This window comes from Pelecanus crispus, chromosome 19 (assembly GCF_030463565.1).
Source record: "Pelecanus crispus isolate bPelCri1 chromosome 19, bPelCri1.pri, whole genome shotgun sequence".
Classification (NCBI taxonomy): Eukaryota; Metazoa; Chordata; class Aves; order Pelecaniformes; family Pelecanidae; genus Pelecanus; species Pelecanus crispus.
The window spans coordinates 8,705,903-8,722,787 of NC_134661.1; the positions used below are offsets into that span (position 1 = coordinate 8,705,903).

Below are 16,885 nucleotides of genomic sequence, written 5' to 3' on the forward strand. Positions count from 1 at the left end.
ACCAAGCTGACTTGCAGCCTCTGCTTTGCTGGCTGAGATTTCTCCATGTTTTATAAATAAATTAAAAAAACCCCAGGTGGTGGACTTGGCAAAGGCTCTCGGGTGGCTTCCTTAAAGGGAATGCTGTGACCTTGCCCGAGAACCGTTTGCCACTTCCTGAAGGACAGGAACCCATTGGGTAGTCGTGCTCCGTAGGTATGGTAGGGCATTAGCAGCACCTCTTTCTGTGAAGCTGTGGTTGAGGTTGAGCTGTTCCAAATGCCCTTTGCTTTTCCAGAGCTGCTACATAGTGTGATTCATTACTTACATTCTGGTTTTGCATAGAATTGATTTAACTGTGGGTGTTGTGGTTGTTCTTCTGGTTTGGTTTTTTTCAGGCTTTGATTACACATGCCAGAAGGTGAAGCCCTTTGATCCAGATCTGTGACACATCGTTTCTTTGGGGATACCCTTCTCTTTGTGGGTTTTTCTTCGTCTTTTCATTTCGGAACTATGAAGACTAAAGAGCTCGGCCTTTTTTTCTTTTTAAATTTGGCAGCAAGAAAGAAAGAAGATAAAAGGAGGAATGTCTTTTTGTTTTTCCACTTGTTTGCACTGTGTGCTGATTGAACATTAGTTGCACTAACTGCTGGTTTTAAATTTTTTTTTTTCTTTGGGTGGGAGGGGGCAGCAAGGGAAGAAGAGAAACCCTGAAAAGAGAAGAATCTTGATGAACACGAGCTTGTCTGCGATTTCAAATTCTTCAACCGTCGACTGAGTGCATTTCAACTTCTCCCTGGTTACTCATCTGTTTTTAAGCTAAAGAGCTTGTTACTTATTCGTGCAAAGTGCCTTATGCTATGAGACCATTCAGAACATCACCTTTCCGACAGCCCAAGGAATCAACAGCTGTTTTTGGTTTCAGGTCAAAGTTCCCCTCTCTTCCCCCTGTCCTCCTCCCCAAGTACTCAAGCCCAGGGCTGGGAGGTGAAATGTATTGGTAATACTACTTTTTTTCTTCAACTTTTTTTTTTTTTTTTTAATTGGAGGAGTTGATATGCATCTGCAGTTCACCCACACTGTAAATACCTGTATTTAAAATGAAACCAACTTAAAATCTGGGCTGATTAGGTGCAGTATCATAGCTCCAGAAGGAAAGAGTAGCCTGTCATCCTTTGCAGGAGCCGTAAGAAAAGCCCTATGCTCTAGCAGAACACTAAAGACTGGTTTCCATAAGAGTCTCCATTAGTAGTTACAGCACTTGATACGTAGACTTCTTTCAGAGCCATGGCCCTCTTTCCTCTGGTGCAGTGTGTCCCATAGAAAATCAGATGTGTATATTGTACAAACTTTGTAAATATTTTTTTTTTTCCTGTTTGGGTTCATATATAACTTTTTCTTTTGTGATGAAGGTTGCTGGGGTTAAAGGGATTAGACTGATTATGGGAGCAGCTAAAGATGAGAGGGGCTCAGTTTTCTGCAACACTAAACGATGAGAAGTGCTCTGACCTCCGTGAAGAGCGGGCCTCAACAAGTGTCCCTTGTCAGGGTGGGTTTGCTCTGGTGCTAGCAACACTGTCCTGTACCGCTCGTACGGAAGAGGTCGCTTGTGGGGCCGCGAGGCCTCAAAATCTGTAGCTCGGCCTATTGGGAGATGCTCTTCGATTTCCCCCGTAGAAACTTCAGGAACTTGACAAGCTCTGAAGGGGGCCATGACCCGTGTTCCACCACGGCGTGAGGGAAATCCAGCGGGTGTCAGTGTTGCTGAGCAGTCTATGCATAAGGCGTGGATTTGGGTTTAAGAGAAATCGTAGAAAACCACTTTACATGCATAAACTGACAGTTCTGGAGCTTTGTGGGATTGATTTACTTCCTGCAGCATTGTGCATTTTCTGCCCAGAGCAGCCTCTGTCCAGACTTGTAAGCAGGTAAGGGTAAACCCCTGTTAATGTCAGAAGCTGCAGAAAGCTGCTTGCCATCTCTTCTGTTTTGGCATGAATTGCTGTCTGTCATTTTGCATTGTATATTGCTGAAAAGTGCTTTCTGGTCAAGTAGTGTTGCTTTAAATTGTGCCCCTCCCAACATGCTTGATGTTTGGCCTGATCTACAGGCAAAAGGAGTGAGACAAATCAAAAACCGTACTCTTTTTAAATTCCCTTTTAGCCTGTTCACCAACACTGTCAGGAGGCACCTGGATGAATGCAATCCCTTTTGCTCAGTTGTTTATTGCGTATACAGATGCTGCACTCACACCACGCTCGCTTACCTTTGAGGCAGGAATTAATTGTCTTAATTTCTCCCCATTTTGACCTTTTTTCTTTTTTAAATTTGAGTCAAATTGTTTGGGACTAGAAGGTGGACTTACCCATCCGTGTCCTTGAGGATCGTAAATAGAAGCCAGGTGCCTCCTGACAACAACTTTACAGGATGGAAAGGTTTTTGTGTTTGGGATTTTTTTTTTTTTTTTTTCCTTTTGTCAGCAGTGACTCCATAATTGTAGCAAATGCTGCACTAGAGTACAAACTCAAGAGCTTGGTCACAGACACTCTGTGAGCCACACAGCTTATATCTGACTGGCAGGTACTAAATGTAAACAATTTTGGGGTGCTTTTGGGGGGGGGGGGGGGGGAGTTTGCGGGTGGTGACTTTGACCAAAAGTAAAATCTTGCTCTTGTACTGCAGCCAGCATATGATTTTCCAGAGAGACAGAAGAGGGATCATTTTAGTGCAACAAAGACATGAAAAATGTAAATAAAAGTTTTGTATCTTACCAGGGCATGCACGTGTCACAAGAACAGGATAGCGATGTCGAGTCAGACGTGTGTGCTCTGCTTGGATTTGTGGTAGGTTAGCCTGGTGCCATGCCTTGATGGTCCCTCTTGAAGCACAGAACTTTTGAAAGTATTACTTTAAACTTGGCCTCTAATTGAGGATTGGCACTTACCTAAACTATCGGGGGCACCATTTTTAGGTGGCTTCTTGTCAAGAAGGAAGTAGCCTATTTTTGGTGCTAGTGGGCTATCTCTTAACAGATGCGATCTTGCAGATGGAAAGATGCTCCAAAGGACTAGGTTAATCCTAGTTTTTTTGGGTTTGTTTTGTGTTTTTTTTTTTTAATTTTGTTTTGTTTTGGGGTTTGTTTTTTTTTGTTGTTGTTGTTTTTTTCCCCTACCCAGGAGTAAGGAGTGTGTATAAATCTTGGCTTCCTGAGATTCCTTGTGAGCTCCTGTTTTTGCTGGTCACGGACCAGCCTTTACATTCATGCGTTAGTGGGAGCCTTCGGTGATGAGCCCTAGGTCAAACGCTTCTTCTGACAAAGAGGACGTGAATGAGAATCTCATGTAGTCTGCGCTTTTCCCCTCGGAAGTCCAGAAGTGTCACTCCATGAATCTGATGAAATGGAGCTTCACAGCTGGGTGAAGCAGCTGTGAAGAGGGTGACATGAATCTTTAGCCGGCTTACTCGAGAGAACCTGTAGGCTGGTCTCCGGGTGTGTGCTGTCAGGAGTGCACTACAACTGCAGGAGGGCTTTTCCCAAAGGGAGGGGGGTGGGTTGGTCTCAAATACGTGTTTCAATTTCCAGAATGAGATGGGAGCATCTTTCCTTTGCCCTCTGTGACTTTTTTTTGTGGGTAAGAACAGGGAAGCTCAACATGAATTCATGTTGCGTGCGTGTTGGTATCAAATCATCTCATTCTGATCTTTTGTTCTTTATTTTTACTTGGGGTGGGGGAGGGTGTCTGCTCCGAGGATTTAAAAATGCTTCACACGCTTGTTTTTGGGGATTTTTTTGTGGTTGGTGGTTTTTGTTTGGTTTTTTTTTTTTTTCCCCTTCAAATGCCTGATAGGACACAAACCTGAGCAGACGGCTGTCCTGCCTCGGTTTCTGTTCTAGAGGTTACGGAGATGCTGTGACACGTCTCCTGAGCTGTCGTCACGGTGGTTCTCGCCCTGGTGCTGGACTCTGTAATGCCGCTGGGGCCGAGCAGCTGTTGCTTCCTGAGGACGAAGTGAATTTTGTTCCCAGGAACTCCAGCGGTATGGCCGCCGTGGCAAAGGTTGGGCACCAGTAGTCCACGTGGAGAATTTCCCGATTGCTGTGAACTTCTGGTCCATCTTTTGTGAATCCCAGTGTATCTTTATCATAAATGAGGTCTCTGGACCAAAGAGCACGCATCCGATCTTCAAAATGAGGCTTTGGCAGATTATCCTATAGGTTTTGCTCGGTTCACCGTTCGTGTTGCTAAAATGTCCCTACGTGGAAGCATTGTTAAATTCTGCTGTAGACAAGTTAGGGAAGGGTAGGGAGGGGTGGGGGGAGGGATGGGTTTATTAAGATACAGCCTTGCTGTATTTTAACCAATAATTACGGGGAAGGGGTGTCAGGAGAAGAAAATAGTCACTGTTCCCTTTATTGAAAGAAACTGGAACTTTTATTTCAAGAAAAGAAATTATTTGCAATTCAGGTGGAATATCGTAATCCACTGGTCCCGAGTCAAGAGGTTGATACTCTTACTGTTAACCAGCAAACAACATGGACTAGTCCTTGAAAACATTCAGGGGAGGGAAGGGAAAATTGGCTTTCTGTTAAATCAGTAATTGGCAAACTCTCCAGTGGAGCTCAGATTTTGTTGAGAATGTCTTTTCTCCGGCTGTATGTGCGTCGCAGCACTGACTCACGAAGAGCTTTGTGAGTTCTGAGTGCGAAAAAGATGAATAGTAAAATCCTGATTTTGTTGATTAAAGTCAATAAAAGCTCCATGGAACACCAGTTTGGTCTCGGGTTTTTTTTTTTTTTCTTTCAACTGCGCTGAGCAAAAAGCGTGCTGACCTCTTTCTAGAGAACCCTGGCCCGTGTCGGACGCTTGCGACGAGCTTTGGAGAGAGGCCTCAAAAGAGGAGTCGATAAACGGAAAGGCTCTCCGCGCTCGAGAGCGACGTGCGGCCGCAAGAGGCGTTCTCTTGCCGTACAGATCCTCCAGCCCAGGCAGCGTGCGCTCTTCCAGGGTCCGATGCTCCACAGTCTTATCTCAGGTGGGCTGGTAGACTTTACCTGGCATTCGGTTGCAGTGCTGAATTAGCCCCAACTTTGACAATGAGAGTTTCTGTAAGGGGCCAGAGCAGCACTGCAGAAGTCTGCTGGGGCTGTAGCTTTACATCTTCAATCCAGAGACACCCCTGAGCTCTGCCTTGCCGGCGGCTTGTGCTCCAGAACACCTCTCGTGTGTGCCGTGGCTCTGGTCGCGTTCACAGGCAGGATGGCCGTGTTCCTCTTTCACAGGTGTAAACGGTGGGCGTGGGATGCGACGGGCTCTTCTGACCGGAGGGACTTGCGCTCTCGGCTGACGTGTCTGTGGGAGGTGTGCTGCTTTTTCTCCCTTACATTGAAGGGGAAGACGGCTAGAAAGGGAAGGAGAACTGCTGCCATGCCTCAGTGTATACATTAATGCTATATTCCCAACTGATGGTCAGTTCTCTTCTTGCGACCAGAGTAGCTGAGCGCTACTGAGGCAGTTAAAACAAGGAGCGAGGTAAAAACCGTTTGGGTATCCTTGTGGAAGAGGCCTTATGAAACGTACCCCGTGCCTGCAGCTGAAGTGCAGCAGGAAAATTTCACGGCAAACGCCAAAAGCGAGGCTGCAGCTTTTCGTCAGAGAGCTTTTTAAGTCACTGGGTGGGGGAAAAGCGTTGCCCTGTTCAAAGCGCTTCTTGACCTTTAAGCTGGCAGCGCTGTGAAAGCTCTGAAAATAGGTTGTAAGCTGTGACCGAGGCTACGCGACGGGCAATGGTGCGAGACCTTCCTGAGACCGGAACTCACCGGCTGCTCTGAAAGCCTCACAGGTAATTGTCCGACATAAACACAGCAGTAACTGTACGCCAAGTTGCTGATTGAGTAGATCATGGAGTTCTTCCGTCTGATAGATTCTTTAGCTAGAGCCGGCCCGACGCGCAGTAGCTGCGCTCAAGCAGCGTGCCGGGTTGTGTAAAACTCGAGACGTTTTCTCTACTGGTCAGTGAAGAAAAGGGAATGAAGACTGGAAAGAAAGTAGTTACGAAGCACAGCGAGTTTTGCAGGCTTTTAAAAATTTGTGGGTGGTACTGGTCTCAGGTGGCTATGCTGTCACCTGCTCTCGGTCAAAAATTCCATAGACCGAAGCATAGGTGAGCCCCTGAAATCTGCCCAAATGAAAGTCTAATGATAAATTAGACTGTACTGGGTCTGGTTGTAACAGTTACCGTTCTCTATAGCAGCCCATCCTGTGTTTTGGATTTGTGACTAAAGCAACGTTGGTTAACGCACTGGTGCTTTGACTGCTGCTAAGCAGTACTCGCACAGTGCTGAGATTTTTCTTTTGTCCCCCTTTCCGCACCCCCCCCCACCCGTGCTGCCCTGGCTGGGGGGGCACAAGAACTTGGGAGGGGATGCGGCTGGGACAGCTGACCTCAGCTGATGAGAGGGATGTTCTGTACTATATGATGTCATGCTCAGCAATAAAAGCTTGCAAGAAAGGATGGGGGCGGGGGGGGGCGGGGATGGGATATATTTGCAGTTCTGGTTTGTGTGTCTTCCCAAGGAACTCTTAGGCATGCTGAGGCCCTGTTTTCCAGGAAGGGGCCTGCCAACGGGAAGTAGTGAATAAATTCCTTATTTTGCTTTGATCTTGCACGCAGCTTTGCTTCACCTGTTAAACTGTATTTATTTTGATCCACAGGTTTTCAGCTTTTGCTCTTCCAAATCTCTCCCCTCGCCTGCTGCAAGGCGGGGGGGGGGGGGCTTACCTGCCGGCCAGAGTGACCCTACCACGCAGGCTCGTGATGGAGGTGGGTGTCTCAAGGCAGAGCCTGCAGCCAATGCTGATTCAAGCTCCTTGAATGCTACAGCACAGCGTTTTGACGCACGCCTCCCCTTTCTTTCCCCTGCTCCTCTGCTGAGCTTGTAGAGGCGACGCCAGGGCAAATGAACTCGGTCAGGCGTGCTCCTCGGCCGCGCGGCATTGCTAAAGCCAGACACAGCTGCGAAACCAAGCTGGCATCACCGCGCTTTGGCCGATGACCTCTCGACGCAGGGGCTGCAGGAATTGCTGGGCCGGAGCCTACAGAAGCTCGAGCGTCGCAGCCTGCACGAAGCTCTGATGCAGCGGGGGCACGGGCCCTTGCTCCCCAACACCTCCCCGGCCCCGGGCAGCGCCGTTCCTGCCCCGAGACCGGCGCAGTTTCCCATAAGTAGTGAAGAGCTGCTGCCCAGGGCCGCAGGTGAGCGAGGGCTTTTGCGGTCACAACGAAGCGGGGGCGGAGGTCTGGGGCCCACAACCACGACCTAGGCCGCGCCATTACCCGCCCGCTCCCGGCGCCCCTGCGCATGCGCGGTGCGGGGCGGTGAGCGCCCCGCCACGTGACCCAAAAGGGGGCGGGGAAACCGGTCACGTGAGGCGCGCAGGCCCTCCTTCCCCCCCAACATGGCGGCCTACCTGCAGTGGCGCCGCTTCGTCTTCTTCGACAGAGAGACGGTGAAGGAGCCGCCGGGGCCGGATGGCGCCGGTGGGAAGCCCTTCGCGCTGCCCCCGGGCATCGCGGTCTGCGACTCGGGCCGGGGAAGCCTGGTGTTCGGGGATATCCTGCGCGGCGGCGGGGCCGGGCGCTTTGGCCTCTGTGGGGCCGGGACCTGCGGCGGGGCGGGGCGGGTATGAATCTGGTATGATTGGAGGTGTGGGGTTTGTTTTTTTGGCTCCCCCCCCCCGCCCTTTTTGTGTACCTTAACCGTGATCTACATATGGAGGGTCAGATTTGGTTTTTGCCTCGCTCCCTTCAACTCAGCAGTTTCCAAGCTTACAAGCTAAGGGTAACGCATCTGTACCAGCTGAAGCAGCACAGTATCTTGGTTTCTGTTGGCGAGGACGAAGAGGGTATTAACCCCTTGGTAAGTCAAACCACAAAGAGAGGAAAACGCACTTGTGTTATGGGTCTTCCTTAAGGGTACTGTGATTACCTCGGTTGACCTTTCTCACCCGAAGTAGCTTGTGCGTTCTGGGTGCTGTTGCGTTTGATGCCAGGTCTTGGCCTCCTGTTACCTCGTGTTTGCTTACGCCAGCTTGTCGTCGTTTGTAGGTTAAAGTCTGGAACCTGGAAAAACGAGATGGTGGCAATCCTCTTTGCACACGAATTTTTCCAGCTATACCAGGTAACAAGCCCACGGTTGTATCCTGCCTAACTGTCCACGAGAATCTTAATTTCATGGCTATCGGTAAGTAAAACTGAACTGTAATAGCCAAAGAAAAATAGTACGGTCCTCACGCATATATAAGGAAAACAAACAGATAGCGCAAAAATCAGCGTAGAACATCCTGACGGTATTTCTTCTTGTGCAGTTTTTACGTTATTCTTACAGAGAGATAGCGTATCAGGTGTGATTGGAGAGCTCGAGGAGATAAGTACATAAATTTAGCCCGAGTCTGTGTATATTACGGTAATAACTTTGACACTTAAAAGGGAAGCACCTGTTTTTAGTTAATATCACCTTTCCCCGACAGTTAGTGAGGTTACGCATGTACGGAACTTAGTACTAAATTTAGCTTTTGTTGTCGTACAGGAAAAAACGTAGGTTTTGCGATACCTGATGTCACAGAGAGATTCTTTTCCAAGCGCCGTACAGAAACCTTTTTTTAAAAGAAAAAAGCCTATTTCCCTTTTTGGATTTAACTATTCCTTTGCGATATTTCTCGCTTAACCTCTGCCAGAGTAAGAGCGGTAACACTGCGAGGTTACAAGCGCTTTCAGCCAGTCGGTCCCTGCGCTGAAATCGAAAAGCTTTCCATATGCGTGTTGTGGCCTTCCACCCTGGAAAAACTTGCAGGACCGGGGTTGTCGGCGAGCTGTGAAAACCGCGCGTTTTACTCGCTCTTGGAAATCTCCCTCTAGTCTTTTTACAGCGTGTAGTGTGTTTCGAATAAGCGCGTGAATTACACTGGTAGTTAGAATTGGTGGATGAGAAAGATAGATAATCGTAAAAAAAAATGCAGGCAGGCTCACACCAAAATAACCCCTACTTGAAGTTTGCACGTGGAAAGCAAGTTGCACCTTGCTGAACGGTGACGTTCTGCGCGCGGTCGGGTGACGTCTCTGAACCATAACGGGAGTCATCGGGGGGTGGTTTGGCGCGTACATCCTCGACGCGAGAATCTGCGGCAATCCTATTACTTAATACCTTGCTGGTGAGCGAGGTGGCGTCACCGACTGGAGCTGCCCTCGCTTATGCTGGGTAATATTTCAGGTATGCTGCATAAGTAACAGTTTAGTCTGTCCCCTTCGCCAGGCTTTGCAGATGGGAGCGTTGTACTTACAAAAGGAGACATCACTCGAGACCGGCACAGTAAGACCCAGATCCTACACGAAGGCAGTTACCCGGTTACTGGCCTTGCTTTCCGACAGGCTGGCAAAACGACGCATCTGTTTGTGGTGACCACAGAGAACATCCAGGTGGGAAGTTATTTGGAGAAAATGCGACTCTGACTCGCAAACTGTATTGGCTTCAGAGTCTAGTTCGGAGCGATCCCCAAAACCTTGTGTTTCCTCTGTAGTCTTACATGCTTTCAGTGAAAGACTATCCTCACCTGGAGCTGGACACTCACGGTTGTGGATTGCGCTGTTCATCTCTCAGCGACCCCTCCCAGGATCTCCAGTTCATTGTGGCAGGAAACGAGTGCGTGTACCTTTATCAACCAGACGAACGTGGCCCCTGCTTCGCCTTCGAGGGACAAAAGCTGATTGTTCACTGGTATCGGGGGTACCTCGTCATTGTCTCCAAGGACCGAAAGACTTCTCCAAAGTAGGGCTCTTCAGAACAGATGAGTTCTTTTCGCTCTGGCAGCTTCCTGCTTTCCCTCTTTTTTCCTGCCTTTCCTGCAGAGCTTTGCTCTCGGGGGCCGATTGCAGCTTTGTCAGAGGTTGTTAAGATTCACCCGGACCTGAATATTGATTAACTTCCGTTGTGAGAATAGCACAGTTAAGCATGCTGAATGAGCGGGATCTCTTTTCCCGTCCTATGAATTTCTCCGTCTAACACATAGATGGAATTCATGTATAAATACATGGTGTTTTGCCTCTGGGTCCGCTTAGTTTAATCGCCCAAATGAACCCCATTTGTCTTGCTCGCCAGACGTCCCTAGTTTGTGTAGGTGTCAAGAATTCACGTTACGCTCTCCTTGTTTTCTAAAACTTTCTTGTGCTCCCTAGGTCAGAGTTTGCTGGGAACGAGGCACAGAATTCGGACAAACAAGTCCTGAATATCTATGACTTGTGCAACAAATTCATTGCGTACAGCTCAATCTTCGATGATATAGTGGATGTCTTAGCAGAGTGGGGTTCTCTGTACGTACTGACCAGAGATGGGAAGATTCATGTGCTGCAGGAGAAGGATACGCAAACTAAACTTGAGGCACGTAAATCTGTTTTGTTATTAGTCTCTGCCGTATGTCTGCGAGATTGTAGTGGCTCTCCAGATTGAAAAGTTGAACCGTTCAGGTGAGTGAGTTACCTAACAAGGGACCCGATAGCTTTTCAGCATAACCGGTGTTATAAGGCGTTCGGTATTTAAAAGCCCGAGCATGTGTACGTATACGGCACCAAAAAGAAGGAATGACTTCTTTTCCAGGCGTGTCCGAACTTGTTTTGCGGGGTGGTATTTCCCTCATGCTGCTCTTACCGCGTATTTAACAGATGCTGTTCAGAAAGAACTTATTTGAAATGGCCATTAACCTGGCCAAGAGCCACCACTTGGACAGCGATGGTTTGTCAGAGATTTTCCGGCAGTATGGCGATCATCTGTATAACAAGGGGAACCACGATGGAGCCATCCAGCAGTATATCCGGTAAGCGGGGATCCCATGGAGCCGTGGCGGTGTGGTACAGATGGGAGCTATGGAGGCCTTGATTTCTGTTTCAGCCCAGGAATCAAACCAAACCAAACCAAAACCAAAAAAGTGTGACTCAAGGTGAAAATTCTACCGGTAGAGAGAAACATGTCAGTGAGATTAAAAGTCTCAGCGAAAAGTTGCTTGAAAATCACTCTGTACACGTTAGGATAAAGTTCTCCTCTTTGATCGTATTTTAACGTGAATAATGAAGGTACATTGGGATGGCGTGGGGCCTGATGATGTCGTTATAAAGAAGGGATCCCTCTACTTAAGATGGATGATGCGATTTGACCACGTACGGCAGTCTTCTTGGAAAACGCTCAGACAGCTGAATGTCAGTTTTAAAACATCTCTGGGTTTTTTTAAAACTTGGAGCAGCCCGTTTTGGGGCTTACTGAAAACTTTGTGTTTGATCTCTTTAAAATGCCACAAAACGTTACGTTCATGTAAAACTGAAACTTTGGCGTCCCAACATCTAGCGAGAGTTGGCAATGTATTTTATTGTCGACTGGCGTTAAGCGTCAGGATAACTGTGGCTAAACTGCTCCGTGTGGGCATGAGTGTTTAAAGCTGGCTTTTTGTTACGTGACCGAAACGACGGAAAACGTAGCTTTTGTTCCTCTTTCTTTGGGCTTCCCGGTTAGCTGTGGTCAGAGCGTAGCCCATCTTCTCACTGCCTCCTTTACAGGAGGATTAACGCCTTGTGTGCTGTTGCCGTCGTCCCGATCGCGGCCTTTGTAGAGGGTCGGTCGTTTCACTGCGCATGCGGTGGGCGGTCTTACGCCGTCACTGGTCGTTACTTCTGATGCGTAGTTGAGTGGTCCCGAGTGGGTTAGTGCCTGACAAAGTTAAGGCTTCTCCCTGCTCTGTTGTTAATTTCTCCGTTTCTTTTGACTTGCTGGGTATGCGGTCTCTTGCAACGTGACTCTTCCCTCCCAGAACTATAGGGAAGCTGGAACCGTCTTACGTTATTCGGAAATTTCTGGACGCTCAGCGTATCCACAACCTCACTGCTTATCTGCAGACGCTCCACCTGCAGTCCTTGGCCAATGCCGACCATACTACGCTTCTGCTGAATTGCTATACCAAACTCAAAGACAGCTCCAAACTGGAGGAGTTCATTAAGGTACTGGGGGAAGGTGAAATCACGCAAAGTTGTTGCGTTGTCATCGCATTTAAAAAGGGGTAGTGGTGACAGTGTGTAAATTGGCTCCTGTGGGGCTGTTGAGAGAGAGAAGAATGGATTTGTCCCTCGGTACCCTTGTCATTGCTCCTTTATTGCCAAGCTCTTGGTTACATTCTCAGTTTGGCTGGCTTGCCATCTGAGTCTGGAGCGTGCCGGAGTTTGCCAGTCCAACTGGAGAGCTAATGAGAGGCTGTTAGACTACGTCCTTTCTGCATGTGTGACCTTTCCCTTGCATGGGAGGTACTAAGTGGTCCCTTTTCTGGCTTTCCTCCTCTTACGTAAATGATTGCTGCTTGTGGACTGTGGGAATGTCACCGAGGGACCATCTTTCTGTTTCTGTGTTTGTAGACGAGCGAGAGCGAGGTCCGTTTTGATGTGGAAACGGCTATCAAGGTGCTTCGTCAAGCGGGTTACTACTCCCATGCCGTGTACCTGGCGGAGAAGCACGCACATCATGAATGGTACCTCAAAATCCAGCTAGAGGACATCAAGGTGAGGAGACATTATTGCTCCCGTGTTCTTATTGGGGAGAATACCACTCCTCTGGCCTCCTGTTTAGTGAGAATACCATTTCACTGACCGCTTCCCTGCGGCTAGTATGCCGACAGGTCTGCTGAGGCGGCGGTAACCACGCCTGCTGCCGCTTGCGTGTCGGCTTTCCGCTTTTGGCTTGCACGGTAGGCTGGGGGTGGAAATCAGAGGGGTTTATTTGTTCTGTTTCAGATGTGGCTTTTCACAGTGCCCTTTAAGAGGAGGGAGGGTCATTAGTAAGAGATTGATCTAAATGGCTTTCTCTTTCCCCTGGGCCACAGACAGTCTTCCTCCCCGAGGAGAACAACAAGCAGGAACAGTGAACTAGGTGATAGTTCAAAGTAAATAGCAGTCGAGACATACTGGAAACATGTCTTCAGCGTTTTCTGTCCTAACCTCAAAATGGAGAGCAGAGGCCAATGTCACGTGACTTCTTTTTCTTTAAAATATTTTTTTTTTTTTCTGGCTGCCTCCACAGAACTACCAAGAGGCTTTGCGTTACATTGGAAAGCTGCCTTTTGATCAGGCAGAGACTAACATGAAGCGGTATGGTAAAATCCTGATGCACCATGTCCCTAATGAGACCACAGAATTGCTGAAGATCCTTTGCACTGATTATCAGCCATCGGGAGACAATGAAGGCCCTGGGATGCTGGAAGGAAAAAAGGTACGGTTTGCGTTGACTGAGAGTTGTCGCTCTCGAGTAGTCACTTTGCGGCGAGCGAGCCCTCCTGCTTGCCTTGTGGTGCAGGCCTGGTGTTTTAGGTATAATGAGAAGCCCCATCCTGGTGTACTGGTAGTCCCAGAGCCAAAAGACCGCTTAAAGCTATCGCTCAGCAGCGATTCCTGCTGTAAATCGGCATCGTGTACCATGCTGTATCTGTCGCGTCACAGACCCTGGGAACGAGCGCTCTGCACGGCAGGGAAGAAGCACCAGACGGGCTGCGACTGACCCGGGTGCTTGACATTTTCTGGCTGTGTTACAGGCTAATTCGGAGGAGTTCATTCCGGTCTTTGCAAACAACTCCCGAGAACTGAAGGCTTTTCTGGAGCATATGACCGAGGTGCAGGCTGACTCTCCACAGGGTGTCTTTGACACTTTACTGGAACTTCGACTCCAGAATTGGGCTCATGAACAAGATGAGCAGGTTTGAGCTCCTCCCGCTTTTGTGTTCTGAGAGGGGGATTTGGTGTCTTTGAATCCTATTTGCATTCCTGCCAACCTGTAACCTTTCCGGATGGGCATTGATAATGTGAGGCGATACGTACGCTGTGCTGGACAAATGGCACATAAATGGGAAAGCAGCCTGTTCACTGGGAGAATAACCCTCCTTTCAGTGAGGCTGAGCTTGTTTTGTATGAATCTCATTTAAGAACAGATTGCAGACAATACAACCGCTGCGGGCACATGTCTCTCTGACAAAAGTAGCTCCATTTGCTTGCCGGGGTCTCTGACGATGCTGGCTGTTTGAGCAAAAGAAATCGTGTCCTGTTTGTTACAAGGGGTAGAGGGCAAACAGCAAAACTGTCCTCTTTGAAAGAGCTGCGAGTTGCTGCCAGGTCTTGGTGCTAAATGTTCTCTGTGCGTGTGTGTGAGTGTGTTGCTCTCCCCGACCTCTTCCTCTTCTCTGTAGATCAAGGAGAAGCTGCACAATGAAGCCCTCACCCTCCTGAAGAGTGGAAGGTTCAAAACCGTCTTTGATAAGGCCTTGGTCTTATGTCAGATGCACAATTTCAAGGATGGTGTCCTCTACCTCTATGAACAGGGCAAACTGTGAGTGTTGCTCTTGTCTGTAGAGTCCTGTCCCTCCCCTCCACCCCGCAGGGACTTCTGAGCCATAAATGTCCCTGCCTTGCAACGGTAATGACCTCTTTAGCATCTCAAGATGGGAACTGCGGATCACCGCTCCGCTGAAAATATCGTGTTGTTAGAGCAGGGCAGTTACGTAGGGAGCGAATGCCGGACCTGTCTTGGCTTCTGTGTGAACGTCTGGGGATTGCGTGGCTGGGTGAAAACCTGCAGTTCCCTGTAACAGCTCAAAAGGAGAGATTGTTGCAGCTGACGGAGTCTGTCTCTCTCGTAGTTTCCAACAGATCATGCACTACCACATGCAGAATGAGCAGTACAAGAAGGTGATTGAGGTGTGTGAGTTGTATGGAGACCAAGAGGCTTGTCTCTGGGAGCAGGCTCTCGGCTACTTTGCACGGAAGGAGGAGGACTGCAAAGAGTATATTGCTGCGGTGCTGAAACACATTGAGAACAAGAATCTTATGCCTCCGCTGCTTGGTAATAATGATGTGTGGCACCCCAAACTCCCCCCCCAAACTCCAAACAAATTTATAGCATGCTCTATAGGTGAGAAATTTGAGAGAAGAATTGATGAATTTTGAGCCCACCATGTGGAGTAATAACATGCTCCGTAGGGAAAAGCGATGCCAGCCAGTCACAGCTCCCTAATTAGGGAAAAAGCTCTGCAGTATCGCTCGTAGGGACGTCTGTGTGTGGTTTCTGTTCTGTCGGTGTGGGGAGGCGAAGGGCTTGCTGGGACTCCTGCTGTGCCTTAGTGGAGAAGTTGAAATGGCATCCAATCCACTAGAGCCTTGCTTTGCCCCTTTTGGTCTTGAGTTATCCAAACATGCTCCCAGTCACCCATTTCTGGAAGAGGTCAAACTGAAATCGAGTCTTTAAATGAGCTCTCCAATTCAGTAAGAATGCTGACAGCCTTTGCCTGTAAGCAGCCTTCTACAGGAGGGCGGCCCGTATGGGTGGGACTAGCGTAGCTGTAGTTCTTCTGCTTGTGTTTAAACTAACACGTCGCTCGCTCTCAGTTGTGCAGACGCTGGCTCATAACTCCACAGCCACGCTGTCTGTGATCAAGGATTATCTTGTCAACAAGCTGCAGAAGCAGAGCCGCCAGATAGAGCAGGATGAGCAGAGAATTCAGAAATACCGAGAAGAAACGACAAGGATCCGCCAGGAGATCGAAGAGCTAAAAGCAAGGTGCGGGACTGTGTGCTGTCTTGTCTCATGCAGGACAGAACTCTAGTTTTCTTGTATTAAGGAACAGTATACTTTGTCTTTCTCGCCCTTCTGCCTCTTCTCACTCTCTCAGTCCCAAGATCTTTCAGAAGACCAAGTGTAGCATTTGCACCAGTGCCCTGGAGCTGCCTTCAGTCCACTTCCTGTGCGGTCATTCCTTCCACCAGCATTGCTTTGAAAGCTACTCTGAGAGCGATTCGGAATGTCCTACTTGCATGCCAGAAAATCGCAAAGTGATGGACATGATCCGAGCGCAGGAGCAGAAGAGAGATCTGCACGACCAGTTTCAGCATCAGGTAGGGTAGCGTTGCCCGTCTTGGCAAGTTTAAATAAAGAGGGGTTAGATTAATTTACAGATCCCCAGAAGCTGGTGAAGAAAAGGGTAAGGCTGAACATATTTTGTAAACAAAGTCATACTGGCTGCGAATGACGAGGCATTAGGCTCTAGGGTGCCTGCGTTATGTACAGGGCATAAAGAGTCCCCGATGGCTCACTGAAGATGAAAGAGAAGCTATTCTCACCTGATGCCGAAACAGATCGAGACCTATCGGTCAGCGTGACAGCCGGTCGACAAATTGTATAGAACAAATTGAGGAGAAAGGGGGAAAAAAAAAAAAAAAGCTGTGTGAATTGGAACAGGGATGGGACGGTGCAGTTGGGGTACACCAAAAGCACCGTGTCTGCATTGTGTTTCCCAAGGGTGAAGCGGTGAAGTAGAGAGGGGAGGCATTGGCTCGAACGTGTTAATGCATGTGGAAGCCAGAGCAGCTGAGGCAGTCCCTTTCCTGCTTAAGATCATTGCTCATTACCTTTTCGGTGCGTGGCTCAAATGTTGAAATGAGGCAGAACAGCCAGCAGTAGGAAATCTTAGCAGAGGAAGCCCCCGCTGTGGCACTTGTATTGAACTGGCAGAATAGCCAAGGCGTGACTTGGGCCGCTGCCTCTCTAATAACGAGGCTGGAAGCGCAGGGGGTGAAAGGACAGGGGCTGAAGGCACGCGGCTCTGCATGCTTTTGCTGATGCTGATGCTTTGTGTCCGGCAGCTCAAGTGTTCCAACGATGGCTTTTCCGTTGTCGCCGACTACTTTGGTCGAGGCGTCTTCAATAAGCTCACCCTCATCACGGACTTGCCCTCGGGAAAGGCGGCTGCGACTATTGAGGCTGGCCTGCAGCGCGAGCTGCTGCTCCCCACCAAGCGCAGTACCTGACGCCGTGCCGCGTCGTCGCGCGCTCTCTCCG

The 16,885-nt window shown here is 48.8% G+C and overlaps 1 protein-coding gene and 1 long non-coding RNA gene across 3 annotated transcripts; both read left to right on the plus strand.

Annotated features, from left to right (window-relative positions):
* The first annotated feature begins 12 nt into the window (after nucleotides 1-12).
* Nucleotides 13-4,750, plus strand: LOC142595379 (uncharacterized). Its single transcript, XR_012831759.1, has 2 exons — nucleotides 13-2,559; nucleotides 2,754-4,750. It is a non-coding gene; the product is annotated as an uncharacterized LOC142595379 (long non-coding RNA).
* A 2,686-nt stretch (nucleotides 4,751-7,436) lies between these two features.
* On the plus strand, nucleotides 7,437-16,863 carry VPS11 (VPS11 core subunit of CORVET and HOPS complexes). Of its 2 annotated transcripts, none has more exons than XM_075723210.1 (16): nucleotides 7,437-7,590; nucleotides 7,749-7,897; nucleotides 8,086-8,221; nucleotides 9,290-9,453; nucleotides 9,555-9,802; nucleotides 10,210-10,411; nucleotides 10,693-10,844; nucleotides 11,829-12,015; nucleotides 12,424-12,567; nucleotides 13,085-13,273; nucleotides 13,593-13,754; nucleotides 14,241-14,380; nucleotides 14,691-14,893; nucleotides 15,436-15,607; nucleotides 15,720-15,942; nucleotides 16,690-16,863. In XM_075723210.1, exons 1-16 carry the CDS (start codon nucleotides 7,437-7,439, stop codon nucleotides 16,852-16,854), a joined length of 2,790 nt encoding a protein of 929 aa, XP_075579325.1. In that variant the 3' UTR covers nucleotides 16,855-16,863. The 2 variants fall into 2 exon arrangements, with proteins under 2 accessions (XP_075579325.1, XP_075579326.1); XM_075723211.1 differs by having other exon boundaries at nucleotides 10,708-10,844.
* Nucleotides 16,864-16,885: the final 22 nt, after the last annotated feature.